We start from the raw sequence: 21,024 nt of genomic DNA, 5'->3' as shown, positions 1-21,024 counted from the left end.
TACTATCATTAATCCAGGGAATGGAAAAATATGACTTGTACCACTGAAGAGAATAAGAAAATAGGATCCATTGATATGCTACCTACAAGATAGCATATCCCCTTACAGACCCATCCTAAATAGAAATAATAATAACTGAACAGTACAGGGAATTGTGTTTCAACAAAGTTGAAAGCTGGAAGACACGGATCAATTTCTAGAAACCATGACTTAACTAAACTAATAAAGACCCAGGTTATATATATATACACATTTATTTATTTTAAAAAATCATTTTATAGGGGGCTTGTACAGCTCCTATCACAATCCATCCATCCATTGTGTCAAGTACTTTTGTACATTTGTTGCCATTGCCATTTTCTACTTGAGCCCTTGGTATCAGCTCTTCATGTCTTCCTCCACCTTCCCCCTCCCCCTCCCTCATGAGCCCTTGATAATTTATAAATTATTATTATTTTGTCATATCTTACATCGTCCAACGTCTCCCTTAGGGAGGAGGTTATATGTAGATCCTTGTAATTGGTTCCCCATTTCTCCCTCACCTTCCCTCCACCCTCCCGGTGTGGCCACTCTCATCACTGGTCCTGAAGGGATCATCTGTCCTGGATTCCCTGTTTCCAGTTCCTATCTGTGGCAGTGTACATCTTCTGGTCCAGCCTGATTTTCAAGGTAGAATTGGGATCATGATAGTAGGGGAGATGAGGCATTCATTAACTAGAGGGAAATTTGTATATTTCATCATTGCTACACTGCACCGTGAATTGCTCGTCTCCTCCCCATGGCCCTTCTGCGAGGGGATGTCCAATTTCCCACAGATGGGCTTTGTGTACCCACTAGGCACTCCCCCTCATTCACAAGCCTATGATCTTTTTTTTGGCCTTTGATGCCTGATCCTTGATCCCTTTACACCTTGTGATCTCACAGGCTGGTGTGCTTCTTCTTTGTGGGCTTTGTTGTTTCTCTGCTTGATGGCCACCTGTTTATCTTCAAGTCTTTAAGACCCCAGACACTATATTTGTTGATAGCCGGGTACCATCAGCTATCTTAACCACATATGCTTATGCACCCTATTTGTCTTCAGAGATCGAGTCAGGGCAAACTGGTGTGCTTCTTCAATGTGGGTTTTGTTGCTTCTCAGTTAGATGGCCCCTTGTTTATCTTCAGGCCAGGTGGCAAATTTATACAGATCCAAAACAAATGAAAAAATTCAATGCTCATATAAAAATTTCCCCTAAAAAGTCCTCACCAAGAGAGCTTCATTGAAAATACTAACCAGACATCCAGGGAAGAGTTGACACCAATTCTATTCAAACTAATCCAGAACATAGAAAATGACGGGCTACTTCCAAATTTGTTCTATGAAGCAAGGATAACCTGATATACAAATCAGTCAAAGGCTACATTAGGAGAGAAAATGACCTATTGATACCTCTTGAACATCGATGCAAAATTTCTCAGTAAGATCCTAGCAACAGAATCAAGCACCATATGTAAAAAACAGCACATCATGACTAAGGGATCCATACAAGGTATGCAGAGAGGATCCTGTGTCTGGAGATGGACAACATGCTTAGCCAAAAATGGAGGGTCAGCAAAAAAGAGAAAGAGCTTCAGTGAGCTGCACTGACCCATTGGCTGCAGGAATGTGTTCAAATACAGCAAGCATTCTGAGGATGGTGTTGGGCTGCGCATGCTTTGCTTGTGTTGTGCATAGGTTACCATGAGTTCAAACTCGCCCAATGGTGCTTGATAACAACAATATGCAAAGATGATTCAACAGCAGAAGAACAAACAATACACTCTACTATGTAAAGAATTAAAACAAAGGAAAGAGCCACATGGTCACATCAGTTGATAAAGAAAAGGCATTTGGTAATATCCATCACCAACCCTGATTTAAAAAAAAATAACTCTCAGCGAAATACAAATAGAGGAGAAATTCCTGCATGAGGGTCTATAGACAAAACCAATAGGAACCCTGATGGCATAGTGGTCATAGATTGGGCTGCTGACCACAAGGTCAGTAGGTGGAAACCACCAGCATTGCTATGTGAGACAGAGGAGCCTGTCTATTCCTGTAGTTACAATCCCAGAAACCCTCAGGGGCAGTTCTACCTTTTCCTTGAGGGTCGCTATGACTTGGAATCCACTCAGTGACAATGCATTTGTTTGTTTATTTTGGTTTGTATTTGAGACAAAACCAGCAGCCACCATTTTCTAAATGGCGATAGACTGAAAATATTCCAATGAAGTGTGGAAGCAGACAAGGATACACTCTATCACCACTCCTATTTGGAGACGGCATAAGAATTCCAGCCGGGCAATAAGGCAAGGAAGGGAAGTGAAAAGCACACCAATGGGCAAGGAGGAACAAAACTATCCCTATTGTCAGATTATGTGGTCTTATATGTAGAGAATTCCAAAGACTCAGTAAGAAAATTTCAGGAACTAATAGAAAAAATCAATCATGTGATAAGGCTACAAAGCAATATTCAAAAATCAGCTGAATCCTTTTTTACCAAAAAGTGGATTTTGAAAAGAAAATAAGGACAAAAAGTTTTATTTACAATAAGGCATCAAAGAAAATATTTATGAGTAAATATAAGCAAACACATAAAAGATTTACATGAGAAAAAATGTAAAATATTACTAACATAAACTTAGAGACCTCCGTGAATGGAAGAACATACCATGGTCATAGATAGCAAGACTTATCATTCCAAAAGTGTCAATATTTCCCAAAGCAACCTGTCTCTATATAAAGCAATCTCTCACTATAAAATGCAATCTCTCTATATATAATGCAATTATGATCCAACTATCATCAATATTCTTTAAGGAGTTGGTGGGCGGGGATCCCACAAAGTTAGTTGCAACAATCACAAATTTTGTATGGAAAGGAAGGAGACTCTGGGTGCTATAGTTTATTGTGCCAGCCTGGCCGATAAACACAAGTAGGATTAACTGAAGGGCAGAGGGATAAATGGCTCAGTGAGCCTCGCCTTGGTTGTTCTGTGCCTCAGTTTAAAGGGGTACACCACCTGTGGGATGCCTGGCCTGTGGACTGTGTCGCTGTAAGTTGAGGTCCCTTTAAGCCCACACGATTGGAATGTTCATCTCTGGAGCTGGGGACTGACAGTTGATGACAGTTGGGGACCTGCCTTGCTGTTTGCTGCCTGGATATATATATAGCCCAGCTCTCTCTACAGAAGGGGACTGGCAACTGGCAGCTCTCAAAACTTGAAGGACTGCTAGTGTCTCACTGCTTTATAATTTAACTGTTAATTTCTTGTATTATCTATCTGTATATTATTTAACGGTTCATTTCTTGAATTATATATCTCTCTTTATAAACATATTTATATATAATTACTAGCAATCTGGTTTGTCTCTCTAGAGAACCCTGTCCAAACACGGGGTAAATGAAGCAATACTGGAGAAGAACAAGCAGATCTCAAAACCTACTATACAGCTATGATGCTCAAAAGCACTTGGTACTAGTCCATCGACAGACTCACACACCATTGGATCAGAATCGAGAACTTAACCCATTTACCTGTAGCAGTTCCCCTTTGACAAAAGCAGGACATCCATTCATTGGGGGTGGGTGGAGTGGAGAGAGTCTTTTTAACAAAGGATACTGGCAAATAGAATAGCCACCAGGAGCGAGATGAAAAACAGATGCATACATAACATCATACAGAAAAATTAAATCAAATGGATCAGAGATGTAAATATAAAACCCCAAGTTATAAATGTGATCAAAGAAAGAGTAGGAACACATTGTGGGATAATGGAATAAACCATCCGTCACCTATAAAGAAAAATACACAAATCACCAAAGATAAACAAGATAACTCAGACCTCAAAAAATCTAAATAAATATGAGCATCAGAAGAAATCATCTAAGGTTAAAGGGGAAATACATAAATTGTGAGAGCATATTTTACAACATGCTATCTGACAAGACACAGACTCAACAATTTTATAGAAAACTTGAAATCCTCAACGATAAAGAGAAAAACAATCCAATTTTAAAGTGAGTAGAGGACTGGACTGCTTACTAAATAATATTTACAATGTAAATAATATCCTATATTTACTATATACATATGATATATCAGTGTTTAATAAACACATGGAGAATAGCTCACCCATATTTGCCATTGGAGAAATGCAAATCAGAACACTATGAGAGATCCTTAAACCCCAGAACTAATGGAAAATTCAACAAGCCAGAAAACATCAAATCCTGGGGAGGATGTGGAGAAAAGTGGAACCCCAATACACTGCTGGTGAGACTGTGATGCGATGCAACAGCTGTGGACAAGCGTGTGGTGCTCCCTTTAAAAATGTAAATAAAATATCATTTCACCCCGAATCCCACTTCCAGATATATGAGGACTCTGAACTTCGAAGGAAAAAAGAAACAAAATATAATGAAATATTTCCATGAAGCTTTGAATGTCCCCATACCTTCTAAAGAAATAAGAGATAGGATTCAGACAGATACATGCACACCCATGTTCATTTCAGCATCATTCTCAATAGCAAAGGGATGGAAACACCTCAGTGGTCATCAGCAGATGTGGGATACACAAACTGTGGTACAGACACACAATAGAATAGCGTGTAATGTTAAAGAATAAAAAGGAATCCATGCAACACTTCATTACATGGTGACCCTGGAGGATATTGTACTGAGTAAAGTAAATCAGTCACCATGGACAGCCATAGTACAGTAAATCATCTTATGTGCATGTGAAAGTTGGACATGGAATAAGGAAGACCTAGTGCATTTGAATTGTGCTGCTGGAGAAAAACACTGAAAGTACCATGACAAACCCATCTGTCTAGGAGGAAGGACAATCAGAGTGCTCCTTCCAGGCAAGGATGGCAATACTTATTTTGGACATATTGTCTTACGTACTTACTTTGTCTTACTTACTTTGGACATATTGTCAGGAGAGATCAAACTCTGGAGAAGGATATCATGCTTGGTAAAATGGAGGGGCAGCAAATAAGAGGAAGGTCTTCAATGAAACGGATTGACACAGTGGCTCCAACAATACATTTGTGCGTAGGAACAGCTGTGTGACAGGCTGGTTTGACCGGAGAAACATATCCAGGAACACTCAGATATATGTGTAAGAAAGAGCTTTATATTCAGAAGTAGTTCTATATTAGCAGACATCCCAGCCCCATCCAGATCAAGCCTGAACGTCCAATGCTAGTCCCTAAGTCTGTCACTATTCCATCAGTCCCTATTCAGACTCGTGCAGCCAAACCCAGTGACGCAGAACGCAGGAACATCACTGGCCAGTGGGCGCAAAGCCTTGTGGATTCAATGGTGATGGCGGCATCACAGGGCTCTGCTTGCCATCCATGTGGCTTGAAGTGGCTCCTTAACAGGAAGGAAAAGCACAGAGAGCGAGGAAGTACCTAGGTTCCGACTTATGACAAGGCCACGTTCAGCAGGCTGTGACCTGACTGACAGGCAGACTCTACCCCTTCCCTGTATTTATCAGGTTGACATGAGATTATGTAACTTTCACAGATTGTGAGGATGGCCCAGGCCTGGGAGTGTTGTTTCCTCCTGGTGTGCTCAGTGTCCCTGTGGCTCTGAACTGACTCAATGGCACCTAGCAGCATCAACACAGGGGAAATATTGAGCAATGCAGAAAACATCCATCCAAGATGGAAAGAACACGGAGTTTCCGTTTAAAAGACAACAAACGGATGATGGCAACATATGTACAAGTGTGCTTGATACAATGGATGTATCAAACCGAAACGGTCCCCAATAAAATGATTTATTAAAATAAATTAAATTTTATTAAAATAAACTAAAAATATAAAAATATGAAGCAGAGAGAGAGAGAGAGAGTTACTGTACCATAAATAATTAGTCGACAGTTCACCATTTCAGCAGGTTGCCTATGAGCAAGAACCCATGGTGCTGAAGGAAGATTTTCAAATTGTCATGAAAGCATTAGCTGAAACAAAGCTCCAGGAATTGATGGAACACCACGTAAAGTGTTTCCACCAGTTGGTGAAGAACTACAAGCATTCCCTGGCCTATGCCAAGAAATTTGGATGACATCAAGGTGGCCAGCTGATAAGTCTGTATTTATAATGATTCCAAAGAAAGGTGACTTAACAGAATGTGAAAAATAGAGAACAATATCATTAATATCACATGCAAGAGATATTTTGCTGAAAATCATCCAACAGCAGTATCTTGACAGGGAATTGACAGAAATCCAGGCTGGATTCAAAAGAGGCCAGGGGCTATCCTTTCAGATGTCAGACAGATCTCGTCTGGAAGCAGAGACTACCAGAAAGATGTGTATTTGTACATTATTGACAATGCACAGGCATTCCCTGTGTGGCTCCTAACCGACTGGGGATGACCTCGGAAAGAATGGTAGCTCCAGAGCCTCTCCTCGTGCTCATGGGGAATGTGGACATGGATCAAGAGGCTGCTATAAACACAGAACAAGTGTACACTGTGGAATTATAAAGACACTGACTCTTCTTATACTTTGTGCAGCCGGGGATCCTGTAGAGAGCCACCATGGTCCAAATCCATCTGATGACAGTGGGTTATGTAAGCTTGTCATAAATGAATAACACCAATATTTTCTATGAAATACAAACAGAAATTGAACATTTGTAATCTTGAGGGGATTGATCATGTTTTGGTTAATGTCTTTACAAGCTAGTTAAATAAGTACCTTTTAAGTTTTGATGGATACTTTTTATTTTAAGAATATGCCAAAGATCCTCAAAAGAAATCCCATGGCTTTTCAATAGGTTTAATATACTCAAATTAATAAATCATACAGTATCTTTTTTGGGGAAAGTTGAGAAATTCAGAACACTCTAGATAATGTTGAATATGGTACCTAATATTTAGGTGTGGGCATTTAAATGAATTATTAAATCGAATATTCAATTGTTCCGTTGCTCCAGCCTTATTTCAAATGCTCCACATTCACTCAGGGTCAGGAATCACTCTACTGGACAGCCCAGATAGACCCTCTGTCATAGAAAGCTCTATTGACAGCCTTGCTCTTAATGGACTATGGACCTCATGCCAGAATTTATAATGAAACTGCCTTTTTTATTTTTCCCACAGAGAGCATCAGATTTCCAACCGTCTGAAATATGGATGTACATTCAGCTCACGTGAAATCCAATGAAAACACTTGATGAATGAAAACACAGGCCTGTGTGGTGGATCAGGTATAAATATTTCCAGTTCCAAAAGGACACGTTGTTTCCTGAATATCAGATGTCTGGTTGTGCATACGCTCTGGCATTAAATTTCCAGGTAATAAATTCTTTTTTGGAAGAGCACAAGGGAAAAGGACTGTGGTAGTTACATAATCTCTTGTCAATTTGAGACATGAGTGAAGGGGTGGAGTTTTGCCTGTCAATCAGTTCACAGCTTGATGATCTCATTTGGAGGCACTAAGGAGACACATAGCTCTCTGGAGGCTGGACACATACTCGCTACCTGCCAGACATGCTTGCTGACAAGACACTGGAGCTAAGCTAGAGCTGAAGGAGCCATGTGGGCACCCCTGCCAGTGCTGAGATGCTTCTACCGCCACTGGATCCACAAGACTGTCCACTCACTGGCCTGTGATCTTCTGTATTCAGCATCATGCCTGTGTTTCATGAGTATGAAGAGTAATTTATAGGTTGGAATTGGACTTATGGGCTAATATCAGACTTGTGGACTTGAACTGGACTGGGTTGGGTGTATGTTCTCAATATTCAACTGTTCTTGAATATAAACCCCTTTCTTATACACATAAGGGTCTCAGTGAATTTGTTTCTATAGTCTACCCAGACTAACACAAGGACTAAGCTAAGCATTGGGGGTGGGGGTGGCCCACAAAGGGAGCTGGGAATCCAGTTCAGGGAGAGGAATTCTGGGAAGTGAAGAAGAGGCAGAAGCCAGGCAGGAGACTTCTGGGTTTAGTCAGAACAGCAGTTCTCAGAGTGTCATCTGTGGAACTCTGGGAGTCACAGAGATTCTTCCACAAGATCCGTGAAGTCAAAGGTGTATCCACAGCACTCATGGAGGTGATCAGTGTTTCTCCATGTGTGGACAGTTGCAGAGGAAAGTCAGCTGGAACTGAGCAGGACTCCAGCTGTGCCGTCAGACTGCAATAGTCTGTGTCCTGCGCCATCTCTCCCTTGTCGGGAAACGGAACCGAACCAGCTGCACTTACTACAGGTCACTTATGGAAGCCTGGACATTTCTTACTGTCATTACATTCTCAGATAGAAGGTTGTCCTGAATCCACGTCTCTTAACTGTATGTCAGAAATGGGAAGTAAACATAATCCTGTCTGCATTCTAAAATATGACATTTATCTCCAGGAAAATAATTTGTATGACCTGAACTAGCTACTTTTTTTAAAAAAGGGACATGGTTTTTATTTGGAGGAAGGAATGACGGCAGACCTATCTTGACTATTTGACACTTTCTCAAGAATTAAAAAATCTAGGCCGGGGGGAGAAAAATCTACTAAGAGCATTATTGCCAATGATCAACTGTAACTTTTAAGAAAGTAAAACTTGTTTGGAGCAGAATATGAGAGCTTTTCAAAATGAAACACTTCTTCCTGGGGTGGAGGGTAGGAAGGGGGCTGGGATCAGTGGTGATACTAACAAAGGTGGCTTTTTAATGTGATATTTCCTAGTGGAATGTGCCAACACTGGAATATTTGTATTCTCAATAGACTAACGCAGCACTTCAGAGAAACTTCATCCATTAGTACACGAGTCATGCGGAGTGCAAGATGGATCTCTGGGGTTCATGAACAGACTATAAAATCTTCCACAAGATTTTTCCAACAGCTACCAACCTTTAATAAACTACCTCTTCTGTAGCAGCAGTGAAATATGAAGGATGGGCTTTCACAGTTACTTGGAGAGCCTATTTGAAGACTACCTTCTCCAATATTGTATCTGTGAGATGGTGAATGCTCTTTTATTCAGCACAAACAGGATGACACATTGGATTCAGAAGCAGATATGAAAAACCAGAAGACTCCTAGTGACACAGAAGAGACGTGTAAAGTGATTCCCTGTTTCATGATTGTTTTGTTTTGAAACACATTTCATTTTCCTGAGAACATATGATCTGTTACCGTTTAATGGGTTATCAGTAGTATTTTACCCTACTTTTACAATGTTAATTGTTTCCCTTTCCCCTGTGTTTGCTCTCATTAGACAGAACCCACAGAAGTAAAATCCCGGTTTCTTCACAGTGTGTGACTGTGAACAGAACCTCTAAGGCGCCCTGTGGCAGAATAATTAAGCTCCTATGGGCTAATCCAAGTGGCTAGGCGGGAGAAAAGACTGGCGATGGGCTTCTTGAAGTACTGTAATGTAGGAAAGAAATCCCGAGAGGAGTTGTCCATCCTACAGGGTGGCTTTGAATTCACCCCAGGATCTAGACAACAGAAATTTTGAGAGTCAAAAAGCCTTTGTCTGCAGCAGGTCCGGCCCAGGACTCAAGGAGACAGTGTGGAAAGAAGGCTCCGTGCAGGAGGAGACCCCTCTCAGCGTCCCAGGGCGCCCACTTGGCTCTCGGGCCGGGATTGGGGGTGTCGGGGGGCGGTGAGACGCAGCGCTGGGGATTCCCCTTCTGTGGAGTTTCACGTCTCCCTCACACAACCCGTGTCAGCTCTTTCTGCCTGGATACCCGTGACGCGAATCCACTTCTCGCCCTTATTGGGTCTCCGATTCCTGCAGAAGCCAATCCCCGTCCCCGCGGTTCCCGGTTACAAGGTTTCCTCAGCGGCACTGGCGGCAGATTCTCTGAGGAACCCAGGTTTCCAGGGATCATGGCGCCCCGGGTCCTCCTCCTGCTGCTCCCGGGGCTCCTGCTTCTGACCCAGACCCGGGCGGGTGAGTGCGGGGTCGGGGGCGCGGGACCCTCGGGCGCGCCGGGCGGGCGGGGATCGGGGTCTCAGCCGCTCTGGTCCCCTCCCCCCAGGCTCGCACTCGCTGAGGTATTTCGACACCTCCGTGTCCCGGCCCGGCGGGGATTCCCGCTCCATCGCCGTCGGCTACGTGGACGACACGCAGTTCGTGCGCTTCGACAGCGACGCCCCGGACCCGAGGATGGAGCCGCGCGCGCCCTGGGTGCAGCGGGAGGGGCCCGAGTACTGGGAGCGAAACACCGCGAACTGCAGGAGCAACGCGCAGATGTACCGAGTGGGCCTGCGGAACCTGCGCGGCTACTACAACCAGAGCGAGGCCGGTGAGGGCCCCGGCCCGGGGCGCAGGGCTCGAGCCCCCGACCCCACGACCCCACGACCCCACGCGCGGTCGCCCTCCCTCAGCCTCCCACCGCGTCTCCCCGCCCAACGTCACCCCGAGTCCCCGGGACCCCCTGCCCTTCACCCTTCGCCCTTCGCGGCGAGGGATCCGCCCGGTTTCCTTTCGGTTTCGCTGAGCGGGCTCTGCGGGCGGGTCAGGGTCTCACACCTACCAGAGGATGTATGGCTGCGACCTGGGTCCCGATGGGCGCCTTCTCCGCGGGTACGACCAGTACGCCTATGACGGCGCCGACTACCTCGCCCTGAACGAGGACCTGCGCTCCTGGACGGCGGCGGACACGGCCGCGCTCATCTCCCAGCGCAAGTGGGAGGAGGCCGGGTTGGCGGAGCGGGTGAGGGCCTACACGGAGGGCTTGTGTGTGGAGTCACTCTGCAGATACCTGGAGAACGGGAAGGAGACCCTGCAGCGCACAGGTAACAGGGACCCTGGACACCTCCCCAACTCCCTTGGACACAGGTCTGTGTGTCCGTCCTGCTGGCCTCTTAGGAGGGGAAGGAAATGGGACAGACTCCAGAAGACCCCTGCTGGGTGTGGAGAGGGAGGGGTTCCCCTGCACCCCAGGTCCTGTAGGACAGTGACTTCCCAGAGCAGCCCTCCTCTCCCTGAGACCTGGTCTCCCTGGGAGAGGAGGGGACAAGATTCCTCACTGCACGGCACTGCCCTTTGACCCGGGAATTGACCTTGGGCCCCCACAGGGGACTTGCTCTCTCATATATTCTTCTCCTTCACATTCCCTATGGGTTTACAAATGTGATTCACATGATTTCCGTTTCTGAGTCTCCACCCAAGTCTAAAGTAGAAGTCCATGTTTTCTCTCTAGGCAGCTTTACCCCAGGCCTGTGGGCTGCCTCAGGCTGATTCTAGAACTTTCCGTTCGTGAGTAGGCGATGGAGCACCTGGGCTCCAGGCTGGTGTCTGGGTGTTGGCCTTCCTCTCCGACCCCACTGCCCAGTCCATCCTCAGGGTGATCACAGGAGCTCTGCTGACTGACCCCAGGGAGGTCAGGCAGAGTTCCTCAGCTCTCTGACCCTCCCTCCAGAGCCTCCAAAGACCCAGGTGACCCACCACCACGAACACCATGTCCCTGAGGGAGAGGTGACCCTGAGGTGCTGGGCCCGGGGCTTCTACCCGGCGGACATCGCCCTGACCTGGCAGCGGGACGGCGAGGACCAGCCCCAGGACACGGAGCTGGTGGAGACCAGGCCTGCGGGGGACGGCACCTTCCAGAAGTGGGCGGCTGTGGTGGTGCCCTCTGGGGAGGAGCAGAGATACACGTGCCAAGTGCAGCACGAGGGGCTGCTTGAGCCCCTGACCCTGAGATGGGGTGAGGACGGGCATGGGGTGGGCCTCCTCTCAGGGAAAGCAGGGGCCCCTCTGAGCACCAACAGGGACAGGGTTCTTCACCATCCGGTCTCTTTCCAGAACCGTCTTCCCAGCCCACCATCCTCATCGTGGGAATAGTTGGCCTGGTTCTCTTTGCAGCTGCGCTCATTGGAGCTGCGGTTGGATTTGTGATCCGGAGGAAGAAGTGCTCAGGTAGACGTGTGTGTGTGTGTGTGTGTGTGTGTGTGTGTGTGTGTGTGTGTGTGTGTGTGTGTGTGTGTGTGTGTGTATCCAGTTTTTCATCCCACTGCTGGGTGTCATTTCCCAAGTAGGAAGATTGGCCATCTTTGGCTTCCTTAAGGGAAGTATCATCCATTTATGTGCTGCCCCCGTGTGGCGCCCTGTGTGCTAACAATTACTCTTCTGTGTGTACCTGCACATCCCTCTATGTACCTGTGAAAAAGGAGCACAGATCTTTCACCTTTATTGTTCCAGTGATGGAGCCTCGATTCCCAGGTTCCAGCTAAAGTTCCTGCTGCAGACACACTTCCAGCAGGATGGTGGTTCAATCTGTGCACATCCATCCCTCTCCTGCCCTGCCCTGCAGTCAGGAAACCTAACTTGAGCCCAGCACTAACCAGCTCTTAAAGGTCCTGATGGTCCAGTGTCGTCGCCAGTCCCTCACGGAATGCTTTCTTCCCACAGGTGGGAAAGGAGGGAGCTACTCTCAAGCTGCAAGTGAGTATGGGGGAGGGGGCTGAAATGAGACCCTTGGGAGGGTGTAGATGGAGCCCAGGGAGGAGCCCCTCACTCATAATCCTTGTTCTCCGGGTCTCATCTCCTGTGTGCTCTGACCACATACTGTTTCTGTCTTCTCCAGGGAATGACGGTAGCCAGGCCTCGGATGTGTCTCTCACAATTTCAAAAGGTGAGAGCCTGCGGCCCTGACACGGAATAGAGGAGACAGAGGGGACAAGACTATGTGATAGGAACTCTTGGATTGGGACATTCTGAGATTACAGTGGACTCCTTAGAGTGACTGACCTGAATTTGTCTGTGGTTCTTTTTATCTGCAGTCTAAGTCCTTGTGTGTGGCAGAGTGACACAGGAATTGTTCACAGCCTGCTTTGTGATTGAAGAGCCTTGGACTTCTCTCTCTACAACCGGAGTCTGAATGTGTCTGCCCTCCTGTCAGCATGATGTGAGGATGTTGGGAGAAACCCATCCTACCAGGATCACCAATGCCCCGCTGACCTGTGTCCCTTCACTGATCAGTTTTCCCCATCTCTGTTAGAACATCTTCCTCCCTGTATAACTTCCCTCCCTCTCACCTGCTTAGTCTCTCTTCTCTATTGAAAATAGGACCTGATGGGGAGCTGCAGGCGTCGGTGCAGACATGGCCAAATCCAAGAACCACACCACGCACAACCAATCCCGGAAATGGCACAGACACGGCATCAAAAAACCCCGGTCACAACGATACGAATCTCTTAAGGGGGTAGACCCCAAGTTCCTGAGGAACATGTGCTTTGCCAAGAAGCACAACAAGAAGGGCCTGAAGAAAATGCAGGCCAATAACGCCAAGGCTGTGGCTGCTCGTGCTGAGGCCATCAAGGATCTTGTGAAGCCCACAGAGGTCAAGGCCAAGATCCCAATGGGCGTCAACCGCAAGCTCAGCCGACTGGCCTACATTGCCCACCCCAAACTTGGCAAGCGGGCTCGGGCACGTATTGCCAAGGGTCTGAGTCTCTGCCGGCCCAAGGCCAAGGCACAAAGCAAGGCTGATGCTCCAGCCAAGGCCACGACTCCAGCAAAAGCTCCCAAAGGCGCCCCTGCCCCAGCTCAAGCTCCCAAAGGCCCCCAGGCTCCCACAAATTAGAGTTCTCTGTGAGGGCGAGAGGGACTGGTGTGAGCCCTGGGATGCTGCCTGCATGGCGCTGGTGTCTTCTTGTGCTGTTTGTTGCACAAATAAACCCACGTGGCGCTGTAAAAAAAAAAAAAAAGAAAGAAAATAGGACCTGATAATGAATTTGGTTACTAATTTTTGTCATGAGATGGATATATAGGTTAATTAAATTGATAAAATGCTGAAATTTCAAAAGAAGAAATAAAAACTTAAGCCTATTCCAGAATCTGTGTGTATTTTCAGTTGCCTGTATTGGACAGAGCCTGAAGAAGGTGGGGGAGGAGCTAGAATGGGTGGGGCCTGAACTCAGCCAGTGCTCAGGACAAGGTGATTTTGGTGGACACTTCTTCCCGGCTGGGTCATCTTCACATCTCTCTTGTCTTTATTCCTTCAGTAGCACCTTGTCCCATTAGCATCTCTGACCACAGGCCCTCAGACATCATCCGGGCTCTCCTGTCTTGGTGCTGTGGGCATGAAGGGCTTGGTGTGGCCAGGTCAGCCTGGCTCAGGTTAAAGTTTGGGCCTCGGTTCCTGCTGTTTGTTTTATATTTGAGTGTTTGTTTTCATAGACACTGTACCTGCTCCTGTTTTGTGTATGCATCTGATTTCATTTTTTCATAATTCACTCATAGGCAGACAGACAACAGAAAAGTTGGTGAAGCCAGACAGTGGTCAGTGTAAAATATGAAAAAATTTGTAATTTATAAATTATCAAGTATCATGAGGGAGGGTGGTGGAGGGGCAAAAATCAGCTGATATCAAGTAGAAAGAAAATGTTTTGAAAATGATCACAAGGCCAGGGCCCAATCCCAGCTACGTGCACACCTGCCCTCCCCCCAGGAAAATTTAATTCAGAGGACAGCACTGAAGCTCCAGCTCAGGGAGGAGGACAAGTGTGATCAGAGCTCATGGGAGCAAATGAAGGGGACGAAGAGAGGGGAAAACATCCTGGCCAACCAAGCCTTGACGATGAGATTCCTGCTCAGAGCAGCCAATGCACAGGGAAGAGCATATGGCTGACCCCACTATGAGACATGACATCCATCACTGACCCATATCCCTATGGGGGACAGCATTGGAGACACAGTGTGGAATTCCCCAATCTGACCCGACCACACAGGCAAACCACTAAGGGCGTGCAACAGAACAGCAAGGGGAACAGAGCAACGAATTGCCCAAGGAAGGCCAAAAATAGATGTTGGAGCCAGGTCTTGGCACCCCTTCACCTGGAAAATTCTCCTGAAGGCCAACAAAGAGTCCTTGAGCTAGCTACAATCTTTTCTTTTTCTTTGTGTTTTTTTTTTTTGTCATTGTCTTTTTGTTATTGTTTTATTTGGTTGCTTTGTTTTGCTCTGTCTTGTGTTTGTGCATGTTATTATCTCCACAGGTCTGTCTAAATAAGGTAGGCTGGGGGAATAATCTGGAGGGGAAAACAATGGGATTGACAGGTCCAGGCGGACAAGGGAGATGGGGGGAAAGGAAGTCAGTGTTAACAAACCCAGGGACAAGGGAACAGCAAGTGATCCAACTCGGTGGTGTGGATGGTGTAGGAGGCCCGGTAGGGATTGAACAAAGGTTATGTAACCAAGAGGAATTACTAAAACCCAAATGAAGGCTGAGCATGATAGTGGGACAAGAGGAAAGTAAAAATAGAGGAAAGAGTTAAGAGGCAAAGGGCATTTATAGAGGTTTAAATAAAGTCATGTACATATTTAAATATATATATGAGAATGGGGAAATAGATCGATGTGCATATATTTATAGGTTTAGTATTAAGGCAGCAGATGGACATTGGGCTTCCACCCAAATACTCCCTCGATTCAAGAATGCTTTGTTCTACTAAACTGGCATTCCATGACGCTCACCTTGCCAACATGACTGCTGAAGACAAAACAGGTGCATAAGCAGATATGGTGAAGAAAGCTGATGGAGTCCAGCTATCAAAAGATATAGCATCTAGGGTCTTAAAGAATTGAAGGTAAAGAAGCAGCCATCTAGCTCAGAAGCAACAAAGCCCACATGGAAGAAGCACACCAACCTGTATGATCATGAGGTGCTGAAGGGATCACTTATCAGGCATCAAAGAACAAAAAGTCATAATATTGTGAATGAGGGGGAACGCAGAGTGAGGACTCAAAACACACCTTTGGCCAACTGGACATCCCCTTACAGAAGGGTCGTGGGGAGGGGACAAGGCAGTCAGGGTGCAGTTAGCAACAATAAAACATAAAACTTTCCTCTAGTTCCTAAATGCTTCCTCCCCTTCCACACCCCACTATCTTGATCCCAATTCTAACTTACAGATCTGACTGGACAAGAAGATGTACACTGGTACAGATAAGACCTGGAAACAACGGGAATCCAGGAGGGGTGCTCGCTTTAGGACCAGTGGTGAGAGTGGTAATACCAGAGGAGTGGAGAGAGGGTGGGTTGGAAAGGGGGAACTAATTACAGGGATGTTCATATAACCTCCTCCCTGGGGCATGGACAACAGAAAAGTGGGTGAAGGGAGACATAGGACAGTGTAAGATATGGCAAAATAATAATTTATAAATAAACAATGGTTCATGAGGGAGGGTAGAGATGGAAAGGGAGGAGGAAAAATGAGGACTGATGCCAAGGCTTAACTGGAGAACAAATGTTTTGAGAATGATAAAGGCAATGAATGTACAAAGGTGCTTGACACAAAGGATATATGTATGGATTGTGATAAAAGTTGAATGAGCCACCAATAAAATGATTTTTTAGGTGCAGGGACAATAATTATTATAAAGAAAATTCATTTGATCTAGAAAATAAATGTCAAAAAATTAAAAAACATATATTAATAATGCACATCTACTATCTTATAGTTCTGCAGGTTAGAAGTTTAACCCGGGCCCACAGAGCTGTGCTCCACATGGATGCTCTAGGGGAACATCAGATTTCAGGACTCTTCCATCCTGCAGAGCCTGACCGGCTGCCTTGGTTGTAGGCCCTTCTTCCATCCTCAAAGCCAGTCGCTTAGGACCTTCTTTTGACACTTGATTCTGTCCTTACATCTTTCAGTGCCTGCCCCATCCACGCCTCCTGGATAGAAAGATCTTTGAGACCATATCCTGAGGGAACCTAGAGAATGTGAGATAATTACCCAATTCCAAATCCTAAGAAAGCCCCATACCTTTAAAAGTTTCTTTTACATACAATGTAATATTTTCCCAGGTTCCAAAGATTAGATTGTGTTCCTGTTTGGTGATTATTTCAGGTTACCCCGGAGAAATCGTAAGGACGTGCCTTTGTTGACAGCGGCACATGCTATGAGGAAGGGGATCAGAGTGTGGTGTGTGGAGAGCAGGAAGACACCATTTGAACTCAGGTAGCAGGATGGCACCCGTGGAGAAGGTGGCTGTTGAGGCAAGATGTGGAGGGCATGAAGGGATTGGCCAGGAGGACCGCAGGAGAAGTTGCAGGCAGGGCACTGTCCAGGGCAAGGCCAGCAGGGCGGGGCAGAGTCTGTTGTGGGAGCAGCAACCCCGTGTGGCTGCAGCACGGTCACTGAGAGGAGGTCAGAGGTGCGGCCAGAACATGTGGGGACTGAGGACACAGGAATTCATTGCAGGTGTGAGTGAGATGGGGGATTTCACAGAGTAGTGAGGAGAAGAGAGATGGGAGGAGGTTCAAAGAGACATCTGGCTCCGCAGGTTGTCCTTGGCTAGAACTGAGAGGGGAGGGGTGAGCAAGGTGGCTGAAAACACTGTATGCAAAATGTGTGCTTTCTCACATGTGGGCTATAAAATTGTGGGAAGTGACTGGTTTCTGGATTTATTTTGAAGGTGGAAATTATAAGGTTTCCTGATGGATCAAATTTCAATTTCATAAAGATACAACGTATACCAATTGGCCTGCTGAGCAGCATCAGTGGAGATGGGAAGGCCCTGGAAGGGGCATGGTGAGGAGAGGCCATCACTATCCCACAGTTCAGACAAGGCGGAGTCTGAGATGTGCAACGGAAACGCCAGTGCAGTGATCAGGGTGGCAAGTGGACATGCCCTACTCCATGTTAGTAAAGATGCTAATTAGAGAAATAGATGTGAGAGGGGACAGGATATGAATATGTAAAGTGTTGAGACTGGATTGGATAAGCTAGTCCTGTCTTCAAACAGGAATGATTATGTATAGGGAAAAAAAGAAATAGATATTATCAGGATGCTCCAGTGCTGAGTGATGTGATCAGACCACACACCTGAACCAGAGTGCAATGCATTCAGCCCCTCCCCCACCCCATGCTCACCCAGGATGCCTCCACCATTCTGTACAAAGAACCTGCAGGAAATTTCTTTAAGACGCATGTGTTCTGGAGGAGAGCATGGGACTCTGTGTTTGTAAGGAGGTTGGTGCTGGGCTGCTGGACTTCAGATCACAAGGACTTAGAGCAGGGAGGCCCACATCGCTGTGCATCAGCCTCACCTGGAAGGCTGGCGAAGTGAGTGCAGTCTGGGCTCTGGTCCTAATAGCTAGAAATTTGAGGGGAGGGCTGAGGCTGTGGTAACAAGTCCACATGCACTCCTGATGCTCAGACAGTGAAACGACTGAGAGCACTGATGAGAGGGCCCCCAGAGTGGAGAGGGCTCTTACACCACACTCAGGTGTTTTTTTCCTGGAAAGGATGAGGGCAAGTCTGAGCGGAGATGTGATGCTGAGAGACACGGGCCACTTCTGTCCCAGACAGTGCAGCCAGGTGAGGGTGTGGAAAGTGTCTCTGAGCTGTGCAGGAACCACCTGAAGGCTCGCTGTGGGAACACTCCCCACACGGATTCTTTTCCACCCTCAGGTGTATACAGTTGCATCCAACACTGTGTAATGAAGCAGAAAAGCCTTCACAGATCCTGATCCCGGCCCACACCTGCTCATAAGTGCAGGACTGGATGGAGGATCCATAGTCTGCCAGGCAGGGTCGCAGGACCCTCAGTGGCGCGCAGGGCCAGGGAGAGATCAGTGGTTTCAACCCGCCCCCACCCCACCCGGAACCGGCTTTCTGAGAAGGACAGATTAAGCTCGCAAGAGCATTCCAAGAGCATTGCACGGACTCGCAGGAAACCTGTTGCTCCTGCGTGGCTGCTGCAACCACAGCGGACCCTGGAGGGATCCCTGTTGGAGCTCAGGCAGGAGCACCTGAACCCCATGGACGGCTGAACCCCATCTGAGGTTCCGAACCTCACCGGAATCGCCGGGGACTCACATGGCTCTTAGTCCTTCAGGGCCGCAGGATTCAGACCCAAAATGGGCGGTTCAGGGTCCCTGCTGTGCGATTCATCCCCTCCTGTTCTGTCTGTCTCTTCTTCCTCTGGGGTAAAGGCCTATGAGTGGTATTGCTGCATCGGGTGGGATTTCAATTCCCAGCTCCTTTAATTATTGCCATATCGTTTTTCAAAGTGGCTGCATGTATTTAAAGGTCCAACAGTGCATACAAGTTCCATTCTCCCCACAACCTGTCCAGCATTTCTTTTATGTTTTGCTAAATTGGGCTAGGATTTGGGGCGTAAGGTGGCTTTTCAGTATAATTTTAATTGGCATATCCCAAATGGCTAGGGATCGTGAGCATTTTTTCACATGTGTTTGTTAGCCATTTGTACTTAATTTTTGGTGATCTGTCTGTCCCGTCTTTTTCCCACTTGTTAATTGGGTCGTGTGTTTTTTTTTTAACTGCACTATTGTGGAATTTTATATATTTTGTTAGACACTTATTCCATGTATTTTTGGTTAATTTTTCCCCCAATCTGTGGGCTCTCCTTTTACTTTTTTGATGGAGTATTTTGATATGCATAAGTGATGTATTCTCAACATGTCCCAGTCATCCATTTTGTCTAACACTGTGTGTGCTTCCTGCATTACATTTGGTAGGCTGTGTGTGTCTTATATTATTTTCTATATTTCCTTGTTCTTGTAAATTTATCTAAGGAAGTGATCCACACACAGAAAAAGACTATACTATAGGGAGTTAAACTTCAAGGTACTCCATGGTGGATCACAAAGATGAGAACTTAAAAAAATACCAGTAAAAATTAGAAACAAAAATAATCTAGTTGATTTTTAAAAGAATATTTTAAAATAATACAATAGTATTTCTTAAATATGACACCAAAGCCTCACTTACATCACAGTTCTATTATTCATAATAGTCAAAAGATGAAAATTCCCAAACATCCTTCAGGAGATAATGGATCCTCAGGATGTACTGTAGCTATGAAATGGACTTTATTCCTCCAGGAGAAGGAATGGCGCTATGAGGCATGCTATAGTGGGAGGGACATGAGAACATATGTTAGTGGAAGACCCCAGTCAATGGTGCACATAGTGCTTGATCCTACTGATAGGAAATATCAGGAATAAGCAAATCACTAGAGATGGGAAGTAGACTTGTGGTTGCCTGGGGTTGGGGGCTTTCAAGAAAATGGGAAGTGATTATTTTAATGGGAATGAATCACTTTTTAGATGATGAAAAAGATGCCAAACTAATTTTGGTGATGGTTGCTTCCCTGTCAATCTACAAAAAATTTTTTGGCTGGAGGAGCTAAGGTGGAGGATGACCCAGTCAGACACATTGCACCATCCTCCTCCAACAATGTCCTCATCAACCAAGTGACACTGATGGAGCTGGTCACTGGAGCTGATCACTCTGGAATCCTGAGCATCAAGTGAAAAGGTAAAGAATTGGATCCAACAGTGTGGCAGAAGAAGCTGTGGGAAAGCTGCGGATGGGGACAGAGGCTGAGAGGAGGTGCCCAGCCACCGTGTCCAGCACAGCGTGACCGGTGTGAATCAAAGCAAGCAATGAGAAGCAGAGAAAGGCAACCTCAGGGCATCCCAGTAAGATAAAAATGCAGCTCAGGCAAACATGGATGAAAGAGAATTAGAATATAAACTAGGTTCCTGGAAAGAACGTGAAGGAACACAGGCAAGAACTTGAGATTCAGGCCACCACAGAGCATGGAGGGGACCACCGTAGAAAGAACCACCCACCAGGAGGGGCCCTTGGCCATTTGAATGAGGGATCCACATGGACAGGAAGGACTCTTGGGAAATTATCAGAGATACTAAACTCTAGGTGCCCGTTACTTGGATAAAATTGGCTGGAATCACCCAGCAGTGCCCTGATGCGCAAGCTGGTGACAGAAAATAGAGTGTGTCCTCCCTTCTTCCCACCCCCATCCTCCTGGTGAGCAGAGGTGTGGGCACTGGCCCATCTCCATCATCACCTATGATGGTGCAGAGTGGAGACCGAAAGCCCATTTGTCGACCACTAGAGATCCCCTTGCAGAGGGGTATAGGAGAGGGGATGAGTCAGCCAGGGTGTGATGTAGCACCGATGAAGAATACAGCTTTCCACTAGTTCCTAAATGCGCCCCTCCCACTATCATGATCCAAATTCTACCTTGCAAATTTGGCTA

General features: G+C 46.3%; 2 protein-coding genes across 2 annotated transcripts; both read left to right on the top strand.

The window, feature by feature from the left end:
* Nucleotides 1-9,792: 9,792 nt before the first annotated feature.
* On the top strand, nt 9,793-12,905 carry LOC142428256 (popy Class I histocompatibility antigen, A-1 alpha chain-like). Its single transcript, XM_075533289.1, has 8 exons — nt 9,793-9,933; nt 10,022-10,288; nt 10,506-10,781; nt 11,408-11,692; nt 11,791-11,904; nt 12,397-12,429; nt 12,572-12,619; nt 12,768-12,905. The coding sequence occupies exons 1-8, from the start codon at nt 9,870-9,872 to the stop codon at nt 12,770-12,772; spliced, it is 1,092 nt and encodes a 363-aa protein (XP_075389404.1). The 5' UTR covers nt 9,793-9,869; the 3' UTR covers nt 12,773-12,905.
* A 182-nt stretch (nt 12,906-13,087) lies between these two features.
* LOC142442229 (large ribosomal subunit protein eL29-like) lies at nt 13,088-14,496 on the top strand. The gene is made up of 2 exons (XM_075543509.1): nt 13,088-13,466; nt 14,438-14,496. Exons 1-2 carry the CDS (start codon nt 13,088-13,090, stop codon nt 14,494-14,496), a joined length of 438 nt encoding a protein of 145 aa, XP_075399624.1.
* The last annotated feature ends 6,528 nt before the right edge of the window (nt 14,497-21,024 follow it).

Source organism: Tenrec ecaudatus, chromosome 1, assembly GCF_050624435.1.
Source record: "Tenrec ecaudatus isolate mTenEca1 chromosome 1, mTenEca1.hap1, whole genome shotgun sequence".
Lineage (NCBI taxonomy): Eukaryota > Metazoa > Chordata > Mammalia > Afrosoricida > Tenrecidae > Tenrec > Tenrec ecaudatus.
Note: the sequence above shows the minus strand (reverse complement) of the source record. Positions and strands in the feature narration are given on the sequence as shown.

What these genes read in the sequence shown, in the direction of transcription:
- LOC142428256 (XM_075533289.1), top strand. Translation starts at nt 9,870, where the DNA reads ATGGCGCCCCGGGTCCTCCTCCTGCTGCTCCCGGGGCTCCTGCTTCTG. An exon ending in TCTGACCCAGACCCGGGCGG is followed by an intron (nt 9,934 to 10,021) that starts GTGAGTGCGGGG and finishes CCCTCCCCCCAG; the next exon opens with GCTCGCACTCGCTGAGGTAT. An exon ending in CTACAACCAGAGCGAGGCCG is followed by an intron (nt 10,289 to 10,505) that starts GTGAGGGCCCCG and finishes CGGGCGGGTCAG; the next exon opens with GGTCTCACACCTACCAGAGG.
- LOC142442229 (XM_075543509.1), top strand. Translation starts at nt 13,088, where the DNA reads ATGGCCAAATCCAAGAACCACACCACGCACAACCAATCCCGGAAATGG. An exon ending in GCCCAAGGCCAAGGCACAAA is followed by an intron (nt 13,467 to 14,437) that starts GCAAGGCTGATG and finishes CCCTCCCCCCAG; the next exon opens with GAAAATTTAATTCAGAGGAC.